Raw genomic sequence first — 20,746 nt, forward strand, 5'->3', positions numbered from 1 at the left:
TAACTCCTTCCATCATCAAGCACCGTCTAGAAAAAAAAATAAGAAGGGATAAACGCCACTCTCAAAAATCTTATTGTTTCCCATTTTCCTTGCTGCTGCCTCTTCTTCTTCACCATTGCCATCTTCAACATTATCGACATCCCGAGTCCAGTGCATCCACCGCACGCTACATGTCCCGTATGTGGGGGAGGCAAGTCACAAAACTCACTGTCAAACAACACCAACAAAACAAGCAGCAAAGAACGGAAAATGTTTCCTCTTAAATGCTCTCTGCAACTTGGCCAATGTCACTTGCAAACATCAGCATACATACACCTACAACCAAATGTGGAAAATCATGCTCACAAAAGCTCCTCGTCACAGCATTGAATCAAACGAAAAAAATAAAAAAGGGAGAATAAAGGGAAAAAGAGAATAAAACAACCTTTTCGTGCATCTGCTGTGTATGTTTCGAGTGATGCACGCCTTCCACTAACCGGCTCTTCTATGACGCTGAGCGATCGCAAGCTCCGCCCCTTTTGTTTTACTCTTTTCCTTTCGTTCCTCTTTCGCACGGTGCCAGGCGCTCTACGGTGCACAACTTCGGAGAAGCACTACAGTGCGCTTGCTGTGTTCGTTTCTTTACTTTGTTGTGTTGGTGTTGCTAGTAAGTTGCTTTGACTTGTTCCGTTGGCCCACAACACCAACGCACCACGCTGCTGGCAAACACCCCAATCCGGGCCGTTACAAGTGTGTGTGTCGGTTAGCTCTCTGGTCCAAAAGCACTGAGTGGGTAGGTGTATTACACAACTATAGTTCAACAATTAATAGCTTCAGTCGACCCCAGGCCGTCGTCGTGGTTGCGCGGTTTTTTTGTGTGCTGCTTCGCAGAGTAAGAAGAGAGAGAATTAGTGCGGACGATCATCCCCGTCGTTGGTTGTTGTTTCGCTGTGTCTAACTGGGCACCCATGTGCTGTGCGTGATTCGATTCCGATTCGGATCTTCCTCTCGGTGTGTCCTCTCGGGGGTGTCCGCGAAAACAAAACAAAGTGCTATAAGATAAATCTCCTACGGTTTTTCTTGTGCTGCTGTTGCCCAAGCCTAGAAGTCCCTAATCGAGAGGTTCGTTGCCTACCGTATGTGCACGAACCCAGTCCAGCAGCCGTCGTCGTGTGGTAGATTGCATCGAAGAGCAGTGTATGTGAGGCCTGCTCCTGGTGAAGGATACTTTTCCCGTGTTTTGCGTTGCGAGGGAGTGTGACACCAACGGTGAAGTGAGTCGGCGAGAATCGTGATTACGGTTTCGCCACTTTAATCATGCAAAGTGTTAATCCATTAAAATTGTGAATAGCGAAATAGTAGCACCAGCATTGGCAGCTGAAGTCTATGGGATCAAACTGGATTGAATAAGACCCACTGGGCTTTTGAAACGCCATTGAATGCCAAATCCGAACCCCCGTATTGGTCTAGCTAGCGCGTTTGGGGGTGTAGAACGTTGAGTTATGGCGCTTATGCAAAGTGCGTACTGCGGTACTAGTTCGGAAGCTACGCCGGCCAGGCAAAAGATCGGCCACCGAGTCGAAGCGATTTGAAGAGAGTGCATCGAGGATTGTTTCTCAGTGACATCACCCGTTATCGAAAACCAAAACCCATTGTGAAGAGTGTAATACGTACTACAGATAGCGCGCAAGAATTGATATTAGTGTATCGTCAAATAACTAAAGAGTGAAAACTTGAATAACAGTGCACGCGAATCGTGCACCCTCTTGTAGTGTTTGTTTAGTGCCAGGTGTGTGAATCGTGCAAACTTATTGCAAGATGATGGATGCATCGGCAGTAGAAGCCCGCGGTTGGTACGACAACCAACGGCTAGCGGCGGAGAGTTCACTCGGCCCGTCGGCAGCTGCAGCAGCGGCGGCGGCGGCCTCGCTCGGGCAGCAGTCCGGTGCCGGCGCGGTCGATACGTCCGACATGAATGCATTCTATCGGTTCGAGAATGGTGCAGCGGCGGCCGCAGCGCACCGGCGGTACTACCCGACCGGCTACGGAACGCACGGTGAGTGAACCGCGAGAGATGAGCGATTTATGGCACTCGGCGAGTGTCGGAAAATGTGTGTTGCTTGCTGCAGGTGAAGCTATGTAGGCGGAAGCGCTTCTGTTGATGGATGATGAAGGGCTGACGCTTCCGTGACTTGAGATTGAGAAGCGTGTTGCAAAGATGATAACAACCGACCGACGGGTTCGATTGTATGGAGATAGCGATGCCGTTTTTTTTTTTTCACTCCACCCGAATACATTTTAATTGGAGGGTAACATACTTTTAGACACTTGTAACTAGCGTCACAAAGTAACGTACAGTAAACCTTACTTGGTGGTTTATATAATTTCATTAGGCGTGAGTATTACCTCATGAGACCACTAATAGCGCAGTCAGTTAAGGCGCAGCTATAAAGCAAGTCCAGATTGGAGGCGGGGTGGGATCGATTATCAACCAATGGATTTTATCGGGTTGGAAATTGTCTCGATTTATTTGGGCACGAAGCACAATGCATTACGATACACGAATGCAAAAATGGTAAAGGATCAGGCAACTGCTGATGAAGAGCAAAAAAAAGGTTTATGAGGATAGGTCGTAATATCTGAAGGAAGTCAAAATTACAAATCAAAGTTGCATATGACAATCATTTGTAGCTTTGTTTTGAGACTTAAAGCCATAAGCTAGTTCATCTCAATTATAAGATTGTTTATAGTTCGAAATATTTGACTCAAGTCATTTTGAAGGGTAAACAAAATCCTAATGCTTATTTAGCGTGTTCGTGAACTGCTTCAGCTATGTTTGTGTTCACTTGCGTTTTAGGTAAAAAGAGTATTTACTATGCTTCATGGAATACTGAGCAATCATTCTCAAGGCAACTTTTTACTGATACTTAAAATTTTTAGAAGCATCGTTGCTGTAGTGAAAGATTTTTTTTTTAAATCTGAAAAATCTGAATCCCTTTGACCTAAGTTTACGTTGATGTTACCAATTCATGGTTTGAAACAACACAACTTTAAGGAGAAAGAGGTCACGGAACATTTTTCAAAATTCTGTTTTGTTTATCGTTCAGAACGGATATTCTATGCATGGAAAGGTATTCAGTGTGTTCCATTTGTAGAGTTGAAGACATTGACTAAATTTTCAATCTAATTAATTTGGTGTGACACGAAATAAACAGCTTCTGATTTTTGAAAAATATTCTGCGATCCCTTGCACCTTACTCAAAGTAAAACTAAAACCAAGACTGTGGAGTTGGAGTCGGAGTCTGACAAATGTTTGGGCAAAATTAACCAGAATCGAAAAAAAATATCGCTAAGACTATTATTAAAAATAAAGTTAGGTGAGGACGTTGAGTTAGTCCACTCAATCATGCGAAAACCATTGTGACCAATTTCAATAAAAACTTATAAAATGTGTTCAGTCCATTTTTATAAGTTAGTAGCCTCACGTCAAATCACATTATACTTGTGCTCCGACTTAAAAATCGAAATGTATAGCCATATATTCAAATCTGTTCCATAATACACCAACGCTTCTAGTTTACCTTATCTGTATTTATTTAATGTGTTTCCAAAGTTAAACAAGAGGTAAACAGCGAGAAACGTCAATGCCACTGATAAGAGTAATCCAATACGTTGAAAGTGGTATACAGTTTATTTCTTTCAAAGTTGCCGTCGATTTCGTTTAACATTATGATGGTAAATTTTCACTAAAATTTGACAGATGGATAATTTCCAATTAAACCTTAAATTAAATTGTACTAGACTTATTTCTGACCGACCAGGAATCAATTTTGACTAACACCTTCTCGAAAATCGAACGATCAACAGCAGATGGATTTTCGAACAGTATAATTTATTTTCGAAGTGTCAAATTTAAGTGAAAATTTACCAAATGGAACACAGCCTTAGATCTAAGCAATGGCTCATTTCTTATGCAAAAGTTTGACACTTCAATCCAAGCAAGAAGCTGAAAATTCGCAATAGGGGAAATGACTCTAATGTTGGCCTATGGATCTAATATTGGGCCCATCGCTAAAAGTCTGCTATTTATCAATTTTATCTAAATGAACGCGTCATTAGGACGCTTCTAATGGATATTTTTGGTCGCTGTTGAAAGTTTAGTGGATTGCTGAATTTATGTGTGGGCTCAAATTAGAGGCATTTAGGCCGACATTACATCCATTTCCTCTAAGCAATTTTGATAAAATTAGTCATCATTGTGGTCAATCTTTTTAATTTGTACCTGTGCTTACAGAAAATGTGTCCATGTTCGTTGAAATTGGAGAAAATTGTGGTCAATTTCGTAAGAAATTGTGAAGCTTTTCTTTTGAAATCGTACCACTTTCTTTCAGAAATGTTTGCAGTTGAAACAAAGTTCTTTACGACTTACCATTTTCGATAGAAAATGTGACCTATTGCTTTTTTGATTGTGACAGATTGCAATGCTTTGATTTTAATTTGTTGTTTTTTTTTTTCATTTGAAGCTATGGAATTTCATTCTAAACTGTCGCTAATTTTCATTCAACAAGTATCCATTTTATTTGCAAAAGAGTTTTACCGATTTGATTAGATTAGTCCGATTTAATTAAAGATTGAGATATGTTTTGCTGAAAGTTATTAAATATCGTTTAAAGTGGTGATATTTTCAGCCCTATGTTGCGTCTAATTTCTTGGAGAAATTTTCGGGCAATTCTCGTAAGACCATTATCTCAAAAAAAAAAAATTGCCAGGAAAGTCCTTTCTAAGGTCAAAGTGGCATTTTTATGCTGATGCCAATAAAACAAACAATTGGGTTCTTTAATTTTGAAAAATATATCGGTTTTTATATATCATCTGAAAGAGCTTCGTTTTCTGAGCACAACGATATTTTGTTCGAACCTACACACTTTCATCTCGATTTTTAAATCAAGATTTAAAGCAAAATAATAACTTCACTGTTTGACACTAAACTAACAAACTGACAGCTCGCTCCCATACAAAGTGACACCGAGGGCGCTAAAAAGGTGATTTTTGCAAATGTAATAGTTCTTATTTAAAATAGTTCCAGTGTACCAAAAATGATGAAATTTTGGGTTTGGGTTCCATTTTTAATGCAGATTACGAATATGCATTTACCTCAACACCGTTAAATAACCCAATTGAATGCTAACTATAAACTTAACTATTTAATATTCTTGCTCTTCTTGTCTTCTCATCCATACGGAAAATAAATTTCTGGAATGCTACCACTTGGTTTATACGTGTTTACATGCATACAAAAATCTTCAGTTTTATAAGCATATGCTACATTAATTTTTCTGACACGATTTAAGGGGAGAAATACAAGTAACACGTCAAAAACTCGACGATTTTCGGAATTGTTTTGTGAGCATATGAACAACGCAACGGGTTTTTTGCATTAAATTGCTTAAATCTTCCTCAACATTTGAGTTTTTTCATTGGTGTGTGACCTCTGTGGCTCCTTGGGGTCACATCGGAAGGAGGTCGCCTCCGTTGGGGATTGGTAATTGGCGGGCGTTCTAGAGACCTGAAAAATGGACAAAACTTACTTTTATAAGTTGGACCTTATTGAGAAATGATTTTTGTTCTATGTGAACCTCTAAAACGCAACAAAAAAATTTAAAATTTAGAAAAAAATATCTGAAAAAAAGTTGATTTTTCACTGTTTTTTTTCCACTTTAGGCGGATCTGAAAATTATTTATTGTTAATTTTTTTTATAATATCAGTGGTTCACATAGAATAAAAATCTATTTACTTTAAGATGCGCCAGGTTTCAAGTCATTTGGATGAGAACTTTTTGAGTTATCTTTCCCGCCAATTTGGAAAACACCGTTTCGAGAAAAACGCGTTTAAAGTTTTGGGTTATGTAAAAACATGATTTCTGGAACTAACGGTTAATCGGCGATACCGGGGCCATAGATCACTCCTTCCTCATGCTTGCAGCATTTAAAAAAAAATTAAAGTGAAATATAAAAAAATCGATAAAAAAATTTTACTTGTATTTCCCCCCTTAATGAAAACAAACTATTTACTTAGATGATTTTAGATTCAGATCGTGAATTGGTGATTAGAACTAAAAATTGAGGTACAGAGAAAATTGTTCAAAGTCACATTTTAACAACTCTGGGACCTGTACAACGTTTCTTGATAGGAGTCTAAGAAAAAAAATCTCATAATTCTTGAACGAGGAAAATTTTCTACATGAGCCTAGGACTTCAAATGTCTATCTCGACAAAAATTGTAATATTCGGGGAGGAATTTAAAAGATGTTGGAATATTGTTTTAATTCTGGAAGAAGAGATGAACTAGCCTCTGGCTGAAAGTCTCGCTTATAAAGATAACCTAACCTATCCTTAATTCTGGAAATTGAAAACTCGAAGTCTATAAAACCAAAAAATTAAGAAAATTGTAGAAAACATATCATGAACTTGGGAATAGAATTTGATTTTTTAAGGTCTGGACTTGTAATTTATTTGATTCCAGATTACAAGTCTGAACAAAGTACATTTAAATGGACTCAGAAAAGAATTTAAGATTCTGCGACATGATTTTTTTTTTATGTTTGGACAAATACTAACGATAGCGAACTTCAAAGATTTTTCAAAAATCTTATCTTTGAAAAATGTCTAGACCATGAACATTTTCTTAGACCCATTCCCGACATATAGGGCTTGGACAATTTTCAAGATCACGAAGCAAAAAAGCCAGTACATTGGGATCACAATTTTCATCGAAATAAAATGTGTGATGAGTCTTTTACTCTTTCAAGATTACAGGAAAATAAATTTTAATTAGGGCGGCCACTACATTTAAGAAAACATAACAAAAATTCGGTTGCTCAACATATTTTTCCAATTCCATATAAAGGAAATACCGGCATGGCTGAATTCAACAAAAAGTGTCGCTTAAAAACATATAATATGTTTAACGCGAAGAACCAAAAAATCACCACACCCACCACCAAAAAACCGGAATTTTGAAAATTTAACGGCTCCAAGATCGCAACATAATGTCAAACTATGTTTCATAATATACTTAAATTTTTAAAGTCCGAAATTTGAAATATTTTTAAAAGCCTCAGTTACGTATGAATTTCTCCAGAGATATAAGGCTGGTTTAAGTGAGAATGCTACAAAGTTATAGATTTGTAGACAATATTCATTAAAGGCTAGGCTAGGCCAGTTTTTTACATGTGCACTTTATGAGATTCAGACTTAAAAAACTTTAATTTTAAATATGATATAATATAATATACTTAAATTATTAAAAATGCCGAAATTTGAAATATTTTTAAAAACCTCACTTACGTTTAAATTTTTCCAAAGATATACGGCCGGTTTAAGTAAAGATGCTACAAAGTTATTGATTGGTAGACAATTTTCATTGAAGACTAGGCTTGGCCAGTTTTTTACATCAGCACTTTTTGAGATTCAGACTTAAAAAAAAATAAATTTTAAATATGATACTAGAGGGGCGACTCCGGCATAGTGGTTACCATCCATACCTCTCACGCCAAATCCACGAGTTCAAATCTCACCCCCGGACAAGTCACAAATGACCCAAAACTGTTAAAGTGACTATATATTTAAAAAATATTAACATTACCTATTTTCAATATCTCAGATAAACAAAATCCTAAAATCTTGAACTAAGATAACATTGAAGGATTCTGACACATTTATTAATTGATAAGAATGTCAAATATGTTTAGATGAGAAAAGTAGTCATCTCGAGGGGTAAATAACTCTGATTACTTTTCAATTAATTAAAATTACTTTATTACTTTCAAATTATTTTTTTCGCTCTCGATTATCAAAATTACCACGATTACTTGAATAGTTTTAAGACTTACTCAATTATTCAAATGATTAATGAAATGAGCTGTACAACAAAAAACAAAACTGGAATCACGTTAAACTTATATTTCAACCTGTGTTCAAAAAAAAAAGTTTCATTGAAAAATCGGAATTCGAAAGTTTAACTGCAAATACTGTATTTCAATATAGAAAAACTCGTATGTTGCTTTTGTTTTGATTTGGATTTGGACATTTACGCGCTCTATGATGTCATCGGTAAAATATTTCATTCCTATATTTCCTTGATAAAAAAAATTTAAGTCTCATTGCAGAAATCGAAACTAAGCATTTTTCCGAACATTTTTCGTAAGAGTGCTAATATGAAAAAGTCAATTTTATTTGGTTGCACCGAGGGTTGCATAATGTAGCGCAATTTTTTCGATTTTATTTATTTCTAATCTAATTTCGATTTCCACTAATTCAATAATAAAGTATACCTGAAACAACTAAAATCATAAAATTTACATAGAATAATAAAGAATATGATAATTCCAGATTACAAATATTTATGGAATTATTTGAATAACTGTTTAATTTTCTTTAAAATTACCAAATTATTTTTCAAGCTGTAGGAATTATTTAAATAACCCATAAATTACCAACAATTCATTTTATTGCATTACCGAGTAATTCATTACTAACAAATTATTTTAATAATTTGCGGTAATTTTTGATAACCGATCACCTCACAAACTTGGTTGAAACCCCTCGGGTCATCTACAATTCACTCTTCATAGGAATTCTGAGCACAATTATAAAGATATTTGACCAGAAGTTCCAGGTAATTTTGAGAAGCATTTCAAGGAAATTATCAGCCAACCGGGGTGTATGGATAGTGTCTTGGAATTACCGCTTACAATTATGTGGGATTAATCATCAGAGGATGTTAGTGGAGACCGCATGAACCGGGGATGCGATGTACCTAGCTGCGGTCCAATGTAAGAAAATTGGAGACCGAAATATGTGGAGTGTATTAGTGAGTGAAAAAAATTATTTCGAAAAAATAGGATCACCGACTGGACTCGAATCACGATCGTTGCGATTATCAGACCTGTGCTTTCTCCACTGTTCTTTCCATGCTCCTGAATATGGATAGACTAAAAGCAAACAAGAAGCGCTTATTTCTTCTCATACTCGACTTCGTATGTCTTTTCTGCTGGAGAGATTCGAGGCAAAGAATGATAGGAAATTGAACTAACATTCATTGTAATAATGTTTTGGTTTGCGTGTAATGACCACATACGGCTGAAAATCTCTTAAAAGTTATGCAATGCTTCTATCGATCAGATAATTTTGAGAAGAGCTCCAATTCATCCAAGAATTCCAAAAGCATTTAATATAATTTAAAAATAAACTTTACTTAGCTTGTTTGAAGAAAGTTTCATTGAATCTCCGGTAGGGTCGCGGACAAATTTTTGAACATTATTTCCATAAAAATTGGAGCAATTGGAGTTCTAAAAAAATTCCACTTCTTAGGAGAGTCTTATGAGAGTTCCAAGAAAATTCCAAGCACCATTTTGAAAAGAATTTCAAAGGAATTCTCAGGAAATGTTCCATAGAAATTTTAGGTGAAATCCAAGGAGGCAGATTTCTGATGAATATTTTAAGGGAATTTAAAGAAAAACAAATAAAAAGAGAAAAAATCATGTAAATTATCTCGAGAATTGTAACGAATGCGAAGATACATGTAGAGTGAATTTCCAGAGTATTCCGGAGGACATGAACAGAAATTCTAATCTGTTATGGAGAAACTTTCCAGGAAATACCGGAGAGAATCATAAATAAATCAAAGTGAATCCTGAAAAGAATACTTATGCCACGATTCAAATCTTACCCTCGGACAAGTCACGAATGGCCCAACATGTATTAAAGTGACTATAACACAAAAACATCTTAATTACTCGGTGTAGTTTGCAAACTTGTGCTTGCTCAATGCTTGTTGTTGAATTTTTGCGAGTTGAGCAAAAAATACTGAAATAATAGGGTGTTTCGATAATTTTGGGCCTAACATAAATTCAGCTCCAACGGCGCCGGTGGTGTAGTGGTAAGCATGATTACCTGTCACCCCAGCAGGCCTGGGTTCAATCCCAGTCGGCGCCGCCGGGATGTTCTGAGGCATAACATCTCTGATCACGCCTTCCTTCGGATGGGAAGTAAAGCCGTTGGTCCCCGGTTCATGAGTTGATGGGTCAATAGGTAGGGTCCAGGTGTGGGAGCTGCCTTCCTGGCACGTCGGGTAGCAACAAGATCGACGGAAAAAACAAACCAAAGGAAAAAAAAATAAATTCAGCTGTTTTCTGAATTTACACGTTGTGAGATAATATCCTTAACAAAGGAAATCATGGAAATTTCTCTTCGTTTCTTAAGTGTTTCAATGTTTAACAACATGCAACGGGACTCATAAGAAGGAAGGGGAAAAGAGGTCCAGCCTAGTTTCCTAAGAGCAAATAACAAAAACTGGTTTTGAACTGATTCTATACGATTTATATAAGTTTCATGGTATGGAGCCCAAACCACACTGCAATATTCGAGAATTGATCTCACGTAAGGTATATAAAGTGTTTTGATGGTATTTGGGTCTTTAAAATGATAATTATTTGCTTTGTGAATTGCGGTATTCACATGATCTACAAATGTCAACTTAGAGTCAAGAATTAATCCTAAGTCCCTAATTTTCTTGCACCTTACAACCAGCTGGTTTCCTACAGTACATGTAAAATCTAGAGTAGTGTGTTTTCTGGAATTAGATATAATATTGCATTTTTTTATCATTAATATTCAGCAAGACTTTTAACGCACCAATTGTAGAAAACATCAATTTAATTTTTTAAATGTAGCAAATCAGAATTGTTTAAGATTTCCATGTACAGTTTCATATCGTCAGCATATATGAGCAAATTTAAGCGATTTAACACAAACTTCACGTCATCCACAAATAAAATAAATAATAAACGACCTAAATGAGATCCCTGTGGAACTCCCGAGGTAACATTAATTGGCGAGGAGATTTTTCCTTTAAAACGGACGATCTATGTTCTTTCTGTGTGTCAAGTATGATCCAATCCATTTAAAAGTGTACTTGTCATACCTAAACATTTTAATTTAGCTTTAGTGCGATCAGAGTAAAAATGAAAGCACGTCTCTGGAAAATTACATGACGTTTGTGAAGAGGATTGCAGGATTCGTCAAATAATACAGTGGGAATCGAATTTTGAAAAAAAAAAAACAATTTCAATGAAAATTCTGAAGATAATTCCATGAGCATTTACAAAAGAATTTCTAGGTAATTTTAAGGAGAGTTCCTAGCAATTTTCAGAAGAATTTAAAGGAGATCTCCAAGATAATTTTGAACAAAATTTGAAAACAATTCTCTACGGGAGAATTTTTCCTGCCCGATGGTGTTGGCAGGGAAGGAGGAGTAAAAGTTTTGCTCTCAAAATCTAATAGGCCCTTTTCAATTGTGGGTTGAGAATTCTAAGGTGAAATAGATGAAATAGAAATAAAGCGAATTACAAAACATATTTAAGCTTCAGTGAATTCAGTGAAAGAATTTAAAATTCAAAGAGAATCTATGGACAAATATCAAGATTTTTTTTTTAATGTTCTAAATGAATTCTGAAATTGCGAAGAATTCTGAAACGATCTCTGTAAAAGGAAATTCTTAATACAATCATATCCTCTAACATTTTGAGTAAATTTTCATAGACAAATTGTGAATACTTCGAACGTGTCGCAGAAGCAAATTCAAGATCCAGGAAATTAGATTTATATCGAGATGGTTGCAGTTTCTTTCACACATCCGTAACATCCCGGTTGTTGCTTGATCTGATTACCTGGAGGATACCACGTTTATGTTTCTATTTAGAAAAATGAGTTCATTTTAAGCAGATTTTTTCCTCAGATACAAGCACGTTTCCAGTCATGGTCCAGAATGCATATTTTTGTATGAAACGATCACGAGATGATTTTCTAGACGCAATGCAATTGTGAAAACAAACTTTGTTTGAAAAATGAGCAGTCATAAAAATTACATAAGGGTTGGGGAAGGGGTCTAAGATTTTGTGACAAGCAATGCATTAGGTATAGGAAAAACGTCACGATAGGGGGGGAGGTAAATTTTTCCTCAATTTAGCGTGACATAATTAATGCATGGGCCCTAATTGTTTTGAAAACCTTCCGGCGACCACATTACAGAATCTGTTCAAGTCGTGAAATTCTTCCCTTTTATTAATTTAAAAGATATTTTAAGATAGAACATGATGGACAATTTAATCCTATCAATAGATTGATCAGAATCCTATCCGACCTCAATTGAACTTTGACAGAAAATAGTCAATAATTATATTTCCCTTATTCAGTAAACTACAATTTCTTATGCCTTTAACCCAAAATGTTATCATAAAAGAAAATTTGTAATGTTAATTTGTAATATGTATAACATGAAATCACTGCTGCAAAGGCTCGACAATATACGGAAATATTCAAAATTCTGCTTTGGTCACTCATTTGAGCTACCAGTCATTATCAAGACAAACCATGTCAATTGTCAGTGAACATGTTCAGATTTGTTCATTAGCTAAATTTGCAATGAAATTAAATGACTTGAGCGAAACAATTACATGGAACCGTTAAGTAAACAACCACATTTGTCCTGAACTGCTTAGATAACAATAATGTGACACAGAATGCACGAAATTACACTATTTGTTACCAGGTGAATCTTTGTCATTGACGAAAAATTGAATGAGATTTTCACGAAAGTTTTTTTAAGGGTCAAGTCTATCACGCGAAAGTCTGTCAATTCCAATGACAAATCTCAGCACTGCATGAAATATTCATCGTTCAAGGATTTTAAATAAACCTTCTATGAACTAGTAGTACATTATTCATACCAGTTCACCAAGTACGTACTTATATAAGCATAAAGCATACATTTTTATTGGACGCTTCAATCATGTCATGATTGTACCCCATAATCATAACTTCTTCATCTCATGCTAACGAGAACTTTAATCCCCACAACAAGCTTCCACAGAAGTTATGATCACATTTTAACAACCAAATAAGTAGATATATTACCATCTGGAAAGTCCCCACTCACACACACAACCAAGCACCAAACCGACTCCACTGGTGGCCGCAACCACTGCCGTCGGCAGCGCCGGCAGCCCGGAGGAAGATTTACGTCGAGTGAAGTTCCGTGTCGGCACTTCACGGCTGCGTGCTCAATTAGAGTTTAACAAACTAATTCGAACGCCAAACGCAATCCGATGCCGCCGCTGCCAGGTACTTGGTACTTGACGCCCCACAAGCTCACAGAACTCAATATAGTGATATTATTTTGTTGCACTTGAACAATTAAATCCAACAAATAAGAAATGGAACAAACGCATCGACTTCCTCGCAGAACAAAGTAAACGGAAGGGCCTCCTCAACAGTTATCAGGCGGAGGCGCCTTGCTCCATCCAGCTGCTCTGTTCTTCCTGACAGCTTATGGGGTAGATCTGCATCTTGATGGCCGCCGCCTTAGTTAGGAGCACGTAACCGAAATTATTCAACCAAAACCAAACTCCTCACCTACAAACACACAAATGCATTCCGTATCGCATCGGTATCGGTGTTGACGCTCTATCAGGGGCCGACCGACGACGCGACGCAGTAGGTACCAAGCAACAAAAACGAGCAAACGAATATGAGAAAAAAAAATGGTTATCGACGAAGGAACCGTCCAGTCACGCACCCCCATCAAGGCAGCACAGCAACAATGGGAAACGTAAAAATATAGGTATTAAAGAAAACTGTAACTTTGTTGTAGCCAGTGCGAACAACCGGCCCAGCCAACCAACAACCCTACGCCACCTCCGCCGCCGCCACCCCATTTTCCGAGCACACGGTCGTCATCGTCAAGAACGATGACCAGTGGTTTAAACGAAAAAAAAAATTGGTGGGTAATTTCTAGGGAGATTGACAGGGGCAGGATTATACTCAAACGGTAAAGAACCAATTCACCGATAGGGTGTTATGCTGAATGTTCATGTGTTATCGATAACTTTTGATTTCATTCAAGAACCAATGTTGTTGAACATATAAACTTATTCTGAGATGACGCTGAGGATCAAAAAATGCCGTATTAGAACTACAGTAATGACCCAATATTGTCAGCCCTCGTGTTGAAAATGCGACTATGCACTTTTTTAGTGATCTTATTGCACTATTTTACATATACCTTTAATATTAGACTGGCCCACATTGATATGAGAGAAAAATTTTATCATTGTTTTTCAACGGGTCAACCCCCAGATTTGTGCCATTAAGTGAGAAAACCACTATCTGACAATTTCAGCTCATTAGGATGTAACACGAGCTGGCGTTTTTGGTTTAAAGAATGAAGATGATGAAGATTCTGGTTGAAATGCACAGATAAATAACATTCCTTCACTCTTTCCATTGAGGGAAACAAGTAGAACTAGAAGTAATTCGATCATAAAGAGATTAGTTCAAATAATTGAAATGAATAAGAAAAGAAGAAGATCGGTTTGAATCAAAAAAGACCTGTTATTTTCGATAAAATATCGCTCTATTTTCAGTAAAATATCAGTTTATGTTTTGCTCGGTCCTGGTTCGAAAACCATTGAGTCATGCCATCATTCCATATGAACAACTTTGAGCTGATACGATCGAAGATCGTAGAGGTTTGTCACATAACATATGTGGAACTCGATCATCAAAAATCGACCCCATTTCAGTGATTTCAAGTGGTATAGAAGGTCATCGATCTGTCAAATAGATTATACCAGCTGTAAAATGAGAAAGGGGATCAAGGGGCTTGTCAGTTCTTTTAAATAATTCTACCGTGGATTATTATTCTATGTGTTCCTAGCACTCGTGAACTCATGTCTTACTATTGCATTAACCATTTATGTGCTTTATTTATAATTATATAGCTAACTTAAACAAATGCATCGCCTTGATTTACACAGAAAAACTGTGGTAAACTTAGAAGAAACATGTATGTAACATTTCCTTCTTTGGATATTTTCTAATTTTTTGGAACCAATTGCATCAAACTTTGATTTCATTAGGTTTCTTAAGAAGAAAAACACGACCACGTAAATTTAAAACTAAGTGCTTACATTTTGAAGTCCAGAGAGAAGCAGCAAAATTTGGAACAAGAGTCAGAAGCCCCATTTGAAAAATATACAGTGTTTTGAGCTGACTTTGCATCGTTTCATCCGCAAGAATTTTGCAAGCAGGACGATAAATGATATCGAGCGCTTATCAATACCTGCAATATCCAACATTTCAACACTCCTTATGTTTCTCAATTGCCGTCAATTGGGTTCTTTAATTTTGAAAAATATATCGGTTTCTATACATCATCTGAAAGGGCTTCTTTCTTTTTTTTTTTTTTTTATTATTATAGTCACTTTAACACTCTTGGGTCATTCGTGACTTGTCCGGGGGTGAGATTTGAACTCGTGACTTTGGCGTAAGAGGTAAGGATGTTAACCACTACGCCGGATCGCCCCCCTGAAAGGGCTTCGTTTTCTGAGCACAACGATATTATTTTCGATCCCATTTACTTCTACCTTGATTTTTAAATCAAGATTTAAAGCAAACTAATCACTTCACTGTTTGACACAAAACTAACAAATTGACAGCTCACTCCCCCATACAAAGTACCACCGAGGGGCGCTAAGATGGTAATGTTTGCTTATGTAATCACAATTATTTAAAACAGTTCCAGCGTTCCAAAATTGATGAAATTTTGGATTTCGGTTCCATTTGTGATGCAGATTACGAATATCCAATTACCTTAAAACCCCTAGAGAACCCAATTGAAAATTTCTTCAAAAAAACGTGGTAATGTTGATTCTTGTTGACCGAAAAGGCAAAGGAGGAGCTACACACAATCATAACAATTTTTCTTTTCAACCACTATGGCTAAGATGCCAGGATGGGACTCCCAGCTAGCTGTATCAAAGTTAAGCACTATCTACCAACGAAAATAATCGTTAATATGCATCAACTGGATATTTCGTGAGGTAATCATAAGTTGACTCACTAAAAGCACAGTTAACAATATGTCAACATACCACAGACAAAATGATAGTTTTACACCTATTCAACGAAATCATCAAATCTTCGAATTGTTTGCATTAAATAACATGCAATTAACACAATTTCCGTAATGTATCTAAGGCAAACCAAAAAGATTGAAGAGATGAAGAAATATTGCATCTGTAAATTGGCAACTGACCGACTTGAAAATACTAGTTAAAATTCTTTGAGAAGCCCTTCTGTCGAGCTAGGGTAACTGATGATGGTTGGACCTATTTAGGCCGGTTTCACACGACGTCAACATTCATATTGTATTTTTTTTATGAATTCAACATATAATTATGAAAAATGCGTGATTAGGGGAAAGATCTACTCTTCTTGTTTCTAATAATAACATAAAAAGTTAAATATTATGAACAAATGATTTTATAAAACGTTTTTATTCATCAAAGAATTATGATGTTGGTTGGACCTATACTGATCTTGGTTGGACCTGAAAAATGATGATGGTTGGACCTATTTTTGCAAATGCTAGTTTAGCCCATATTTGTTCAAAAACTTTGTTTAGAGCTTATTGGTATCATGAAAAAACCCTGTTTAAACAGTTTTTATGAATTTGCTATTTAAAAAAATCAAGAAAATTGAGTTTAACTTCGTTTTTAAAAAAGTTCACTTTCCACGCATTAGCTATTCATCATGGCTCATTTTCTCGGAAATCATTGACCCGATTTGGGATTTTTTTTAACGTCAATATATAGGTATTATGGTCCCATTGAAAGCCATCGAATATTTTTGGAATCGGTCAACTGGTTCCGGAGATATGGCCGGAACAAGTTCCAGGGTATATGGAACATGGACCTAATTTTGACATGGAAGGAATAAAACCTATCATGCGACACTACACATTACTTCCAAATTCGATAACAAGATCAATAACAAAATTGGGTGCCTTGGACCACATTGGCCACTTCCGGGCATGTTCTGGGTGACCCCGGGGAATTTAGGGACTTAAAATGACAGACTATCAGAACTCAATTCCGCTTTTATAGTTTTTTTTCTCCTAGGAGTTTTTTTTTCGGAAATAAGTTTCAGTTAGCAATTTTTAGTTTGTTAACATTTTATTTCAAGTTAATTCACACACAGAAGGTGTATGAGAAGTGCTTAATGTAAATTCATATTCTTTCGGCGCTTTCGTGGTAGTTCGGAAATCGGTGGTTACCCTTTCAGCCAACCTGACGATGGAATTCCTCCTTTAAATTTACGCTCAACTAATGACTCAAGGTCTTTAGCAGCTTCCAAGATCTTTTTGGTCGTCTTGGGACTGCCAGAAGCAACGTGCATACAAATCCAATCCCCTAGCTGGTTCTCCAAATCAACACTCAACACTATTTCCCTTCCATATTTCTTGCCGTGGCTTCCCTTAATTTTTGCGTGAAGTGTCGTTTTCGAAATATCGTACCTTTTCTGTGCCTGATACGCGGTAAGTGATTTATTTCTTACTAAAAAAAACAGTATCTTGAAGATTTTCGACCGTATAACTCTTTTCTTTAGCCATTTTTTCAATCGAAGAAACTGATCACTCGGCCAAAACGAAATCGAATTTCAAATCAGCTGCGCATGAAGGATGTACACAAACCGAAGCGCACCTAGCGGCCGTCTTAGGAAACACATAGGTCCAACCATCATCATGCGTAGGTCCAACCATGATCATATTTATCTATTCGAATTTCGTCAATTATTCAAACATTTTAGTGAAACCAATGGATAAATGACGTACTAACGTGTTGTTTACACCTTAAAGCAGTATTTTACTGCATGAAAATAAAAATAAATGTAAAAAATATTACTTTTTTGTATGTTTGAAAGTAAGGCATGATGACGAGCTAATGCGTGGAAAGTGAACTGTTTTGAAAACACATTGAAACTCAATTGTTTTGAAGTTTTTTTTTCAATAAAACACCCATGCAAATTGAAGAAAAGGAGTTTTTTATGATAGTAAAGTGATCTTTGAAAAAAAAATTTAGCGAAGATTGACTAAACTAGCGATTGAAAAAAATACGTCCAACCATCATCAGTTTTTGGATAGGTCCAACCATCATCAGTTACCCTAGTCCAAAAAAGAATGCCCATACGTCAAACTCCGTCAAGCATTTAAACAGTGCAAGTACAAAAGAGACGACAAATTATCTGCCCTGATTACTGTGACTATTGGCGTTGACGGCACCGTCGAAAAATTGTCTCCTCTAGAAAAGATTGACAGTTTCTTATGGGATTTTTCGGTGGATTGAAAGGATAGTACAAAGTCCACCATGTTTCACGTACAGTCTGACGTTTGCTTCTGGATTTTACCATAGGAGTAAAGAGCTACATAGTCGCCGTCAACGCCAATTGACAATTCGCCTCTTCGGTCACTCTGTAACTCTTCACTCCTATGGCAAAATCCCATTAGCAAACATCAGTATGTGCATGAAACTTGGTGAACATTTCCTTACCTTTTAACTCCTATGAAAATCCCATATGATTCTGTCAATCTTTGCGTGAACAGACGGCGGCTTGCTGGAGGAATGATGAGATAAGATAAAGTCCGCTAGATTTCATGCACAGATTGTCAGATGCTTATGGGATATTACCAGGCGTAAAGAGCTGCAGAGTCGCTGTCAACGTCAATGCTTACTTTCGAAAGGGCCAATGCTACAAACGTAAACGTAAACTATTCTATAAAATTAGTGGCTTACATGGATTATCTTGGACGTACGAGACATTTACGAAAGAAGCTATTATTTATGTTTTCGACATTGGTCCTTATGAATGCTCAGTGTCGATAACACGAAAATTTTATTTTGACAGATCGATGTCCAACTATGCCAGTTATACCCAAGTCCCCGGCAAGGTGACAGATAACCTTATGTCGTTTTCGTTTTTGCGGTGTAGCACTGGTGTAGTGTAAGCAGGAATAAGCGCGAGTCTTTGACAGCTCAACATCATTTGTTTGTAAACAAAGGTGCATCCTATATCTACACCCTAAAATATTTCGGTGTACGGCAGTGTAGCACCGGTGTAGCTACACCGCAAAAACGAAAACGACATTAGTTTCACGTACCCACTTGCAAATAGTAGATGTCGTCACACAACATAAACAAATGGATTGTCCTTCACCGCCGCAATGGCATTTCTCGCGTCACTTTTCAAATAGACCAATGTAACAAATGTAAACCAATTGAATTAAGCGATACAAACTATTCCTCTACTATCATTGTATGTGATACAAAAACATCCATCAAAATTTACTTGCATTTATTTAAAATAATCATTGATCAAAAATTGTCCAATGTACAGTTTGAAATGATGGGTATATGATTGTTACTTCGGTCATTCGGAGTGCCTAACATGATTGGTGCTCATTTTCCAAAGGCGGGGCCAATCTAAAGTTAGGTACTATACTCTGAAATCTGTGAAAGGGAATCTAGTATCATGTAGACAAAACGTCCAATGTAACACTAATTGATTATGTCAGTGAGAAAAATCGTCCAATGTAACATGTCCGATGTACAACTCGACTTGTCAAAACGTCCTATGTGGTTTTTTCTATGTTGTAGCATGAAATTCAAAGTAAAATTGTGATTTTACCGTTTCTTCTGAATTTTCAACGTTATTATATACTGACTATATTAAAAATAGTATTGCAAAATGTACTGTTTTTAAACAGTTAAAATAATAATCTGTCGAACTTCAACTTCGATTTTCTCAAAATGGTGGATATGTTACATTGGTCTATTTGAAAAGTGACGCGAGATTTCTCTATGCACTGAAACAAATCGACATGTACCGTTTATTGGATCCATCTTATAACATACCAATGTCAGCAGATTTATTCATTCTATGTGATGATTGATAGATTCCATTGGATTATCATTTAAAAACTATGACTGCGATATTGAATGATTTCTATCGTAATTTCACATACTTAGTACTTGATAATACTTTGCTTCGAACGTGGTTAGCGATAGGTAAGAAGTATATGAATATTGTCTGATATATTTCATGGTGAAAAACTGTTGATATGTCATGGGTAAGAACAGACATCTAGAAACTAATGGAAAATCATATAAGTTTGCACTATGAGAAAATTCAGTAAAATATACCTGTTTTCATGATGAATATTGCTCAATAAAATATATATCTTATAAGATAATCGTGTATATTTTATTGGAGTTGCTTTTAATGATTTTTGACGTTTGTTGATATGTCGCGTGTAAACAGACATGTAGAAACTATTGGACTGTCATTTAACTTTGCAGTATAGGAAAACATGTATATCTCATTGGAATAGCTTCTTTTGATTTTTGAGGTTTAAAGATTGTAAACAGATCTATCCCAATCAATAGTCATATAGATTTGCCTTTTAATAAATCCAACAGCAAACATTTGTTTTGATATGTTTTTCTGGGATGAATATCGCTCCCAATAAAATACATCTTACATGATTGTTCTTTATAAATTATTGAAACAATTTTCAACGATGTTATCGTACACTCATTAAAATGATTAGTTGAACTAAATATTGCTAACAACAATGATACTGTATTGAATAATCTTTGTTTGTTATTGCGTCGTAAGATAAGGGGTTCCGGAAAAGAATGTATTGAGATTGAAAAAAAAATGACTCTACTGCAATATTTACTTTGCTATGATTCTAATTGTAAGTCTTCTAAACGGCTAATTTTAGATTCCAGCCCTAGTACTCGAACTTCATGAACCAGTTCCATCAACTCATATAATTTAGTCGTTGATTTATTGCACACAGATGCAT

General features: G+C 36.3%; 1 protein-coding gene across 1 annotated transcript in view; it reads left to right on the forward strand.

The window, feature by feature from the left end:
- Positions 1-819: 819 nt before the first annotated feature.
- Positions 820-20,746, forward strand: part of LOC135696830 (GATA-binding factor 3-like) — an 82,820-nt gene continuing 62,893 nt past the window's right edge. Inside the window, exon 1 of the mRNA XM_065216346.1 lies at positions 820-2,035. Within this exon, the coding sequence (XP_065072418.1) occupies positions 1,798-2,035 (238 nt within the window). The 5' untranslated portion in view covers positions 820-1,797. The remainder of the gene's footprint in view (positions 2,036-20,746) is intronic.

Source organism: Ochlerotatus camptorhynchus, unplaced genomic scaffold (genome assembly GCF_037179485.1).
Source record: "Ochlerotatus camptorhynchus isolate MF236.1 unplaced genomic scaffold, CSIRO-AGI_Acam_v1.1 ptg000062l, whole genome shotgun sequence".
Classification (NCBI taxonomy): Eukaryota; Metazoa; Arthropoda; class Insecta; order Diptera; family Culicidae; genus Ochlerotatus; species Ochlerotatus camptorhynchus.